We start from the raw sequence: 10,948 nt of genomic DNA, 5'->3' as shown, positions 1-10,948 counted from the left end.
TCATTTGTTTATAGAAGGTGGCCCTGGCCTCAATGAATGCATTATCGTGTGTCTTAAGGTGATTTTGCATTGTTTTTTAAGCTACTTAATGAAATTATTATTAAAACCATGTGGTAATAATTCTAAGCTTTCAGAAAGACTGCTCTCACTGGTGTCTGGGCAAGTACCGTTTTTAGTAAAATCTTAAGCAGTGTTGTGGTGAAACAGTACATTAATCTGATGGTGGTGAATTTGCTGTTTTTTGGCCCTTTTTGTTCCTAACATGGTTGTGAAAAACTTCGAGTTAAGCTAGCACAGATTTCATAATCGCCCTTGGAAATGAAACCGGTCTCGTGATGTTAACAAATGGAGTGTAAGTTTTTCAGAAGAGGTGATGGGGACCACTCAGTGGTGCTGTGGCACCGGCTGACACACGAGGGACACAGGAAAGCCCCCGCCATCGTCGCCTGGGGGAAAACCAGAGCCAGGCTGTTCTAGAATGAGTGCCCACCACACGTGGCAGGTGTTGGTTTGCAACCCTCTTGGGAGTTTCCGGGAGGAATGTGTAACTGGTCCCTGTACGGGGGGCAGAGAGAAACCAAGAAAGAGGCCGGCCGCTCCAGGTGTAACAAGCCAAAGAACTTCTACAGGAGGCCTGTCTCGGGTGGGAAGATGAAACAGACCCCTGCACCCATCCTCCAGAAGTTTCTGTGGAAGCCTCAGCAGTTCACTCACGCATGCTGTACACACGTTCTCGGTCCCACGTCACCATCTCAAGGCTCCGTGGGCAGGGAAGGTGAGCGGAGTCCATATCCAAGGAGGGGAGAGGGTGAGGAGCCCCCGGGTGTGTGGGGCCAGCTCACAGGTCGACTGGCAGTCACGTCTTTTTGAAGACCTTCCCCAACAAGGACCACAGACGGATCCTCGTGAATAATTGGAGATACTCCCAGAAACATTCACAGCTTCGAGAGGAAACGGTGGGTTGTGGGATTACTGCTGTGACGGGGTGTGGCTTCGGAGGCCATCGCTCACTCACTGCCCTTTCGTCCTCAGCTGGGTGTGCTCACCGGGCCTGCACTTTCCTTGTCTTACACCCGCGTGTTGCAGCTGTGCACAAAACCCGCCAGTACTGTCTTTGCTTACAGATGCACTCCGTTCCTTTCTTGATGGTCTCAGAAGACAGTATTTTGGAATAAGCAGCAGGCCACCATAGGAACCAAGTGCTGTTTGTTCCCAGATGTGGGTTCCTGATACAGCTCTCATTTGGGCCGAACTTGGGACAGTGCTGCTGACATCCCAGAAGTCTGGAGTCCCTGTCCCCTCAGACATCAGTGAGCCCCGACCCCATGTTAGCACCGACCTCCTGCTCCTCACCTGCCTCCCCGCGATGTGGGCTTGTTTTTGGTTTCCAAAATGCTGCCCTGCATCTCAAAGGTCAAGTGAAATGCTGCCGGAAAGGCAGGTCTGAAGATGAGAGAGGCGGCAGCACCAACTTCCCTGAGGAAGGAGGGGAAGGGCCTGCTACCTCCACCTCAGGTCCTGGCTGGTCTGAGGGTCCAGGGCTCGGACTCGGGTTCCCATGCGTCATGCACACCGGAGGTCAGATGTATTGCCTGTCACTTGTATCCTCTGAGAAGCCGGTACAGCCCCTGGCATGTCGCAACTTTCTAGAAAGTGCCGTGGGGCTGGTGCATCTTGGGTCTGGGCCTTGGCCCCTGGTGGGTACACGCCCAGCAAGGCCGTCAACCCCAGGAAACACATCACCGTGGAAAACACTTGCCACCGCTGCTGCAGCATTCTGGCAAGTCTGGGCTCCTGTTTTCTTTAAAACATTCACAATAGCACCTTGAAAAACCAGTAAAATAAAATTTTATTTTGCAGTTATTTCCAAAGTTACAGAGAAGTGGATCAGATGTCCCAATTAGTTGCACAGATTGCAGAAAATGTTCATAACCACCTCACAGGAAGTTTCTCCTAAGTTAACAGAATACTTGGAATGGACACATCACGTCTAAACAGTTTCATCCGTAAGTGTAAAGGATTAACAGCCAGAGGCAGACTAAAGTATCTGGTATTTTACTGAAACAGGACCCTGGCTGCACTGTCGCTCTCCGGTCCCCTCCCTCACCCGTCATGCTGCTCTGAGGTGCCGGGAAAGGCCTAACAACACAGGGGAGTTCAGACCCAGCGGTGTCATGGGTGCAGGACTCCAGACTGAGTGGTTACCAAAGCAAGAACCCAGATGAATAGAATCTTTAATTGACAAATATTTAAGTGATAGAGTTTTAAGAAATGAGAAGAATGTATGACAAGTTCTGAATGGAAGCACTGGCGGCCCCTCCTCCGTGGAGCCCCTCGTGCCTAGTGGACTTTGCCGACAGCCTCGAGGGGCTCACGTGGCCAACAGCGGTCACAACCAAAGACGCCTGGGAAAACTGGCCGTAGTCCCCGCAGACAGCGTCAGTGAGGCCCCGTCCTGGCAGACAGGGCAGAGAACCCCAAGAGAGAAATCAGGCTGATCTGCTCAGGACGATTCCCTTTTCCATCCTGGGCCGAAGTACAGACCGAAACGCCACATTTTAGATACTAAAGACATTCGTGCTTTTTCACCTTCCTCCCCGAGAAACAGCATCACCACAGCAAAGCCTGTGGAAGGAAGATGGGGAAGGAGCTGTGTCCGTGGCGGCACCTGTGCGAACCAGGCTGGGGACCTGGAGAGCAGGTCCTCTGGGCAGCCCTCAGGAGCGGGAGATCTTGTCCGGAGGCATGAACCCCGTGTCCCCGAGGGCCCTGAGCGCCACTCGGCCATCAGGCCGAACCACCAGGTGGGTGATGCTGCCATTGTTGAGAGAGAGGCGGAGCCAGCCTTCTGGGGGGAACTGCAGTGCCCTGGAAGAGAAAGAACGTGCTGGAACAGGGAGCTCAGTCACCCCTCAGACCTTCCCGGGGCCAGGACCCGCAAAGGGAAGGGCTGGGCAGACACCAACCCATCGAGTCAGGGGACCAACCCAGCTCAAGAGGTGCAGGTGAGTCAGAAACACAGTTTCTACAGGTGAGTGTGGCTGATCTCTTTCCAGTGTAATCAGAAGGGGGCAGGGGGCGCCAGACGGTGCAGAAGACCCACTCCTGACCCGCTCACTGCCGGGAACAGGGTGGTGTAATGCATAATCCTTAGAACAGTGTCTTCTTGTTCTTAGAAATGCTTTTTAGGCGCGATAGTTGCTGAAAAGCCCAGTGTCATAATGGCTTCCCTTTGAGTCGTCAGACGTCCTTTGAGCCCCGAATGTCCCAGTGGACGAGCGCCATCCCGGCGGCTCACCCTGCGGCCGACAGCCTCGGGGAGAGCTACCTTAGTGCTGCTTTTGAGTCTTCTTCACGTCTCCCCCAGGCTCTGCAGGGCCCTCACGTACGTACCGTGACGGGGATGCTCTGATTCCTTCTAGCCCTTTGTCACACGGGCCACCTTTACGCCAAACCCACGATTACTTCTGGGTTTTGCGTATGTTTTCAGCATTGGGGTCACTTCCTAATGGCCGCCTACGTCAGCTACCCCAGGCCGTGTTAGAACATGGTGCTCACACACGGCTGATCCACGCATGCCAAGAGCAGCAGACAGGAGGGCGCGGAGGAAACGGTGTGTGTTGTACACAGGAGTTCCCAGACTATGCCTTCTGGGGGCACTTTAGCTGGAGGGTGTGGAGCCCCGTCTCAAGTCGCCCTCCATGTGGCCTGGCGTCCCTGTGCACCCTGCCCCGGATGCTCTGAGCTTCTCACCAGAGGTCGTACGCGCGCCCACCCCCCAGCTCTGGCGACAGGCCCGAGGGTCAAGCAGGGTCAGCAGAGACCCTAGGCGTAGGTTTGGACGGCACCACAGGCCAGCCGGCCGGGCTGTGTCCTGTCCTGCTGCTGCCATACTTGTCATCTCACGAGAAGGGGAAATCCCACAGCTACTCAAATGCCTGACACACATTTTCTGGTGGGTCTGGGGGCTGGCTGGGCTTACGGCTATTTCACATTCTGCACTAAGTGAGCTTTGGTCAGATACGTAAGTGCCAGCCAGCCTAACCACCTCCAGAGCCCTCTGACACACAGCTGCGCCTCAGGGCAGGCGTCACTCATGGGGGCTCCGGAACCTACTATAGTGCCAGGAAGTGAGGCCCAGCAGCCAATGCTGGGGCAGCCAGAGCAGCGACGTGCTGATGCGTTACGACCCACGGCGCCAACTAAAGATCTGTGAGTCCATAATCCTACAAGCAAACCAATGCAGAGTGAGAGTGAGCTCTTACAAAAGAATCTGAATGAAGAAATGCAGAATGAGGGAAACAGGAAAGCACCGTCAGGCAAATGCCACCACAGGATCCGCTGTGGCAGGACCCACTGGCGGGTACTAGATACAAACAGTATAAACTGGAAAGAGAATGTTTGCACTGTCTCCCAAGATGGGGGGAAATAGACTGTACGGTGCGAGGAGTCCAGGGCACACAGAGCCCTAAGCAGGTGGCCATGTGGGTTTCACCCAGGAAACACCACTGGCCAGGCGGCCCGCCCTACACTAGGCCAAGCGGCTGCGTCTGTACTGTTTCCTCACCGGCACACGATGTAGCGGATGACATTGGCATGGCAGATGAAGATCTCGTAACTGTCCTCCTGCTGCTTGGCATCTGCCCGGTGGATATAGTTCCGGAAGGCGGCCTCGATCCGGGCCCCATCTTCGTAATACTGCTGGGGGCAGAGTAGAGAATCTTAAGCATAGGGGCAGCACGCAGGCCACAGGTCGAGGGGTGTGGAGAGAGTGAGGGGCTGGAGCAGGGGGTGCTCCCCGGGGGAGTGGGGGTTTTACCACAGCCTCCGGCTTCCAGTGGGACACGGGTGGGTCGGGCTCAATGGGGGCGCCTTCCCTCAGCAGGTCTGTGCTGACTTTGGAGACGCCTGCAGGAAAAGCAGGGACTCAGGTTACCCCTTCGGGAGAGGCTGCCCAGAGCCCTCCCATCTCAGTCCTGCTGCCAAGGGGCCTGGGGCGGCAGGGCACTCACCTGGCAGGTGTTTGCTGATGATATCAGTGGTTTCGATGGCACGGGTCATGGACGAATGGACAATTTTATTAAACTTCAAGCCCAAGCTTGCAAGTCGGAGCCCCGTCAGTTCAGCCTGTTCACGACCTTGAAGGTGAAACACACCAGAGAATTCCATGTTGCTGCAGCCCCTCTTCTGTTTACAAATACCCCAGTCCTCACCCAAGTACCATGAAGGTTGGGGGACAAGATGGGCAGGCCCTCCTGGGGCCTGGGCCTAACTGGGGGCCAGGCACTCAGCAGGTTAGACCAATGAGATAATCCAGTTACCTTCAGCCCCATCCAGAAGAAATGTTGAAAACAATGACCAAGGTTGAGGCTCGCTGAAGTCTAGGTAGGGTCCTGTTTACTATTTCTGGGTCCCTCATGCCACTTTTATTCAGTTTTGCCCAAAGATGGAGTCGCAACGTGCCACCGATCCACCAGCTGTGCAATCATCACAGATGTCAACACATAAAGACCCGATGGCCTCAGAGTGACCAGCACAGGAGGCTGGAGAACAGACTGCCGAACCCTCTGTGCCATCTGAATTTTTTAATACGCGCATAAATGGGTAAGTGCAGCACAGACCACTGTGCACTTCTCCTCCTGGAGTTTCTTCTACAGACATGCTTGCATGCAGCACACGGCGGACAGGCATGCCCGGCAGTGCCGCTCACGACGGCCAGAAAATGCAACACGCGGCACTTCTAGCCAGTTAGAGAGGCTGTCCCCCGGTCTCGTCGGTTTATCACAAAGCCGACTCTAAACAGACCTGCGTGTGCAGACACAGGGTCTTCAGCAGCAGGCTGAGTCAAGCACACAGGGTGCGCAGTAGGCACCCACAGGGCGTCGGGGGTACAGAACACCTCTGCTATGCCTCAGATCTGATCGCTCGCAAGCCTCACCATCTATTTTTTAAAGCCGAGGGTGTTTTCAACGACTGTCTTGTGTCAGTCGGGCTGACGATCACTGTTAATGACCGTGCCTGAATCTTGGTCAGGCCCCTGACACAGGTACAAAGGAGCCCGGTGCGACCAGCACGTACCCAGGGGCGTCAGCGTGCGGTCCTTTTCCTGGGAAGCATCCACATGGTACTGGGAGTGCCTGATGAGGAAGATGTGTCGCGTGGCCTTGGCTTTGTAGTGGTCCAGCCTGGAGGCCAGTTCTTCTTCTCCAGATTCCAGGTTCCTCTTCCGCAGGTTCACCAAGGACAGCGGTTCTCGCCTAATGTTGAAACAGGAGAGGGGTGCCTGGGTGGCTCAGTCGGTTGAGTGTCCGACTTCAGCTCAGGTCATGATCTCACTGTCTGTGAGTTCGAGCCCCACGTGAGGCTCTGTGCTGACGGCTCAGAGCCTGGAGCCTGTTTCAGATTCTGGGTCTCCCTCTCTCTGCCCCTCCCCCACTCATGCTCGCTCTCTCTCTCTTTCTCTGTCAAAAATAAACATAAAAAAATTAAAAAAAAAAAAAAAAAGAAACAGGAGAGGTGTCATCTTTGTGACCCCTGTTCACAACTCAGTCTGGAGATTTCCGGCAAGCCAGTCTTTCTGTCTTAGGAAAGCACAGGGACAAGCCAGTTGTCCTCTGCCTTCCACCACTGGCCCCTGAGAGTCCCTCCTCCCAGAGCACATCTCATTTACTGCACAGACCCAAGCACCAGGCCTGTTTGGGGTGATCAGCGAATGAAGCAGACAAGCGAAGCCCTCGTGCTACCTACGTTCTAGCGAAGACTGGTAACAGCCAGGTGGTCAGTGACGTGGAGAAAATGAAACCAGGTAACAGGAAGGGGCAGCGGAGGGAGGGCTGGGGGAGTGCCCACAAGAAGGCCAGTATGAACTTGCTGACACAGAGGAATGACAGCCCCTGGCCATGTGGCTACTTACAATCAAGATGATGAAAGTTAAAATAAAACTCCCATTTCCCCAGTCACGCTAGGCACACTTGAAATGCTCAGCAGCACATGGGATAGTGGCGATCATGGTGGACAGTGAGGAGGAAGACGTTCCCAGCATCACGAAGTCGATTGGGTGGCACTCTTGGAAAGGTGAGAAAGAGCTGATGGGAAAGTGGGGGGACAGCAGCAGGAAAGATGCTGAGAAATGACCAAATGTCATGAAGACAAGCATGTCTGGTGGCTCCCAGAACTGAAATTAGTAAGAGCTAAAGGTCTATGTCACGGGCAGAGCTAGGGAAAGAACATACTCAGCTGAGACAGTGGTGAAAGCGTAAGGTCTGGGGGAGGGGTGGCGACTCAAGGGTTCTTCAGGGCAAACCTGGGGTGCCCTAATACAGATAGGCCGAGATGCCACATGGGAACCTAGGGCTGAGCCAGAGAAGACCCCTGGGCATGGCAGGCACAGACACAGAAAGCCCAGACTGGATGAGGTTCTTCAGGAAGAGGCTGGAGAATTCACTGGATGAGGTCCTGGAACTCTCCAGCACAGACAGCATCCCCCTTCATAAATCTAGACTTGGTGAACAAATACAGTGTGTCAGCCTCAACCAATAAAGTGAGTCCAGTGCTGCTTCAAACAGAATCAAAGTCCACCTTGTTTCCTTAAAAAGCCCTAAGAAATTCAGAAGTTGTACTGATGTTTAAAAAAAAAAAAAAAAAGGATATGACCCTGGTCCAATCATGAGAAAAACAGACAAATCCCATTTGAGGGGCGTTCTATAAAATTCCCGAGAACCATCCTCAGGGGCACCTGGGTGGCTCAGTCGGTTAAGCGTCCGACTTCAGCTCAGGTCACGATCTCGCGGTCCGTGAGTTCGAGCCCCGCGTCGGGCTCTGGGCTGATGGCTCGGAGCCTGGAGCCTGCTTCCGATTCTGTGTCTCCCTCTCTCTCTGACCCTCCCCCGTTCATGCTCTGTCTCTCTCTGTCTCAAAACTAAACATTAAAAAAAAAAAAAAAAAATTAAAAAAAAATTCCCGATAACCATCCTCAAAATGGTCAAAGTCATCAGAACAAGGAAAGTCTGAGAAACTGCCACAGTCAAGAGAAGCCTGAGGAGACATGACTAATTGTCACGTGGGATCCTGGAAGAGACAACAATAACTGAAAACTGAAGAAACCGCAAAAAAGTACAACCGCAAAAAGAAAAAAAAAGTTAATAACACACAAATATTGGTTCACTTATTATGACACATAAACCATACTAAAGTAAGATGTTAGTAAAAGAGGTATTCAGGTGTGCAGTATACAGGAACGCTTATTATCTTTCCAATTTTCCTGTAAACGTATTCTAAGTCTTTATTTTAATTAAAGGTTCTAAAGAAAACACCCGTGAAGTTCTTGATACAGCTAGGCTGCTAGTCAATACCAGTTCTGTGCACTCATTCAGATAAACGACAGAGGAGGAGCTGGGATTGCGAAAACCATCCCACAGTGGCCACTCCCAGACTCCAGACCAGTGCTGTCCAATAGAAACAGAACACCAGCAACAAATGTAAGTTTCCAAAAAGCCACCTTTAAAAAGTAGAAAGGGACAGGTGAAATTTCAAAAGTTTACTTTATTTAATCCAACGTGTCAATACCACCACTGCAACACATAAACTATATTTAAAAACCTGCACTGCTTTGATTTTTAAATTTAAATTCACTAACATCAAATAACACTAAAAAATGTTTCCTGATCACAGGTGCCACATCTCAAGCGCTCGATAAGCACGTGTGGCCGAAGGCTCACGCGCGTCTCCAAGACGCACATCTTCCCTGCACACAGGTCCCTTGAGGGGCCATCCTTTGGGCCCCTCGTCCCCATTCCGCTCAGCTGGGAGGCAAGGATCCTCCAATCCGCGCGTTCAGAAGTCGAGGGAGGGAAACGAAGACAGGGAGATCTAAGCCCTCCGTCCACCGCCCACCATCGCCGCCCCGGGCTCCCCGGTGCGCAGGCAGCGCAGTGCTCTCTCAACACGACCCCGAGGAGGCAGCCTCGGCGGCCCGGGCTCGGCGGCGGGGTCGTGCGGCACAGCCGAGGCTCCGGGGGCCGCGGGCGCCTCCGCCCGCCCCCACAGCCGGCCTCGCGGCCAGATCCGGAACACAAGCCCGCACGCGAGCCGGTCTCGCCCGCGCCTCGGCGGAACCAGCCGTCTCAGACCCAACGGGACGGCAGGCGGCCCGCAGGGTCCCCACCGCCCGGCCGTCGACGCGCCCGACGCCACCCGCGGGCCCCGCACCTGTCCCAGTTGGAGTCCCAGACGCCCGGCCCGGGGCGCGCGGACCCCGCCCACGCCGGCGCCTCGACCACGCGCGACTCCGCGTCCCCGCCCGCGCGGGGCTTTCCCACCGCCACGGCCGAGAAGAGCACGGCGGCCGAGCCTCCGGCCAGGCCGCAGGCCGCCAGCTGCAGCGCCTGTCGGAACGCCATGCCCGCGCCCGTCCCGCGCCGGCTCCGCGCAGGCGCTCGCGGGAGGACGGCGCGCCGCGGGGGACACGATTCCTCCGGCGCCCGCTTCCGGCCGGCTGACAGCGCCGGGACGGAAGTCCCGCCCCGGCCAGGCAAAATCAACTTCCGGAAACAAAGTGGAAGGGGTGTGGTGCGCGACGGGGCGGAGACCTTTTCCCCGGATCCGGTGCGGAAGGCCGGCGTGCTAGTCATTCCTGCCTTCAAACGGCGAGCGTTCACGCGGCGCCTCCCGTTTGCCCTGCGCTGCCCGCGTGGAGCCTCCTTCCCGACGGGAGCGCCAGAGCCAGCGGCGGGGCCGCGGGGGTGTGTGTGTGAGAGACAGAAGGGGGGACCGCGGGTGTATGTGTGAGAGAGGGGGAGGGAGCTGCGGGGCGGGGGCGGGGGCGAGGGTGTGTGCAACGGGGCTGCAGGGTGTTTGTGTGTGTGAGAGAGAGCCACGTGTGTGAGACGGCGGTGCGTGCGTGTGTGTGTGTGTGTGTGATGGGGCCGCGGATGTGTGTGACAGGGCGGGGTGGGGGGAGGGGAAGGGGTGTGGTCACAGGGGTGTGTGACCCCGCAGGGGGCGGGGGGGGGGGTCTACTCCTTGGGGGCCCCGCCTCTGGGAGTCCCAGCCTTGAGGCCACGAGGAGCTAGGAGACATGAGGGAGCCTTGCAGAGAGAACCTAGTATAACTAGGAAACCAGCGAGTTTGTTTGGTTTTACTGCGGTAAAATGCAGGTACCAAAATTGACTGTTAACTAGTTCGGGGGGTTGTTAAAAGGTGGGGTTTTTGTTGTTGTTTTTGTAAGTAATCTCTACACCCAACGTGGGCCTTGAACTTACAGCCCTGAGATGAAAAGACCCATGTTCTACTGACTGAGCCAGCCAGGTGCCCCACCATCTAACCCAGGCGTCAGGTACGCTCACATTATAGGGCAGCCACTCCACCACCCAAAGTGACACTGTCTGCATTAAACGCGGACTCCCTATGCCTCCCCCCAGCCCCCAGGCCCCACCTTTCCCTTTTCTGTCTGGAGGAACTTGACAATTCTAGGGACTTCGTGTGAGTAGAGTCACACAGTATTCGTCCTTTGGGAACGGCTTGTTTCACTCAGCATAGTGTTCTCAAGGTTCATCCGCGTTGCAGCGTGTGTCAAAGTTCCTTTTTAAGGCTGAATGATATTCCACTTGATGCATATATCACATTTTGTTTATCCATCATCCATCACTGGACACTGGGTTGCTTCCACCATTTGGCTGCTGTGAATAATGCTATGAACTTAAGTGTGCAAATATCTCTTCAAGTCCCTTTCAGTTTGGGAGGGGGTATGTACCCAGAAAAGGAATTTCTGGGTCATCTTTGCAGATTTTTAAGTAGGAAATTGACATGATCTGACTTACCCTTTTTTAAATGTTTCTTTAAGAGAGAGAAAGAGAGAGAGTGTGTGTGTGTCATGGGGAGGGGCCGAGAGAGAGAGATTGAGAGATTGAATCCCAAGCTAGCTTCACACCTAGTGCAGAGCCCAATGCAG

General features: G+C 54.7%; 1 protein-coding gene across 2 annotated transcripts; it reads right to left on the bottom strand.

The window, feature by feature from the left end:
• Positions 1-1,831: 1,831 nt before the first annotated feature.
• PGAM5 (PGAM family member 5, mitochondrial serine/threonine protein phosphatase) lies at positions 1,832-9,445 on the bottom strand. Of its 2 annotated transcripts, none has more exons than XM_049620714.1 (6): positions 9,208-9,445; positions 6,079-6,257; positions 5,013-5,138; positions 4,820-4,908; positions 4,568-4,701; positions 1,832-2,868 (listed from the first exon to the last, which is right to left on the bottom strand). In XM_049620714.1, the coding sequence occupies exons 1-6, from the start codon at positions 9,396-9,398 to the stop codon at positions 2,718-2,720; spliced, it is 870 nt and encodes a 289-aa protein (XP_049476671.1). In that variant the 5' UTR covers positions 9,399-9,445; the 3' UTR covers positions 1,832-2,717. The 2 variants fall into 2 exon arrangements, with proteins under 2 accessions (XP_049476671.1, XP_049476672.1); XM_049620715.1 differs by having other exon boundaries at positions 4,568-4,698.
• Between the last annotated feature and the right edge of the window lie 1,503 nt (positions 9,446-10,948).

Source organism: Panthera uncia, assembly GCF_023721935.1.
Source record: "Panthera uncia isolate 11264 chromosome D3 unlocalized genomic scaffold, Puncia_PCG_1.0 HiC_scaffold_9, whole genome shotgun sequence".
NCBI classification, from domain to species: domain Eukaryota; kingdom Metazoa; phylum Chordata; class Mammalia; order Carnivora; family Felidae; genus Panthera; species Panthera uncia.
Note: the sequence above shows the minus strand (reverse complement) of the source record. Positions and strands in the feature narration are given on the sequence as shown.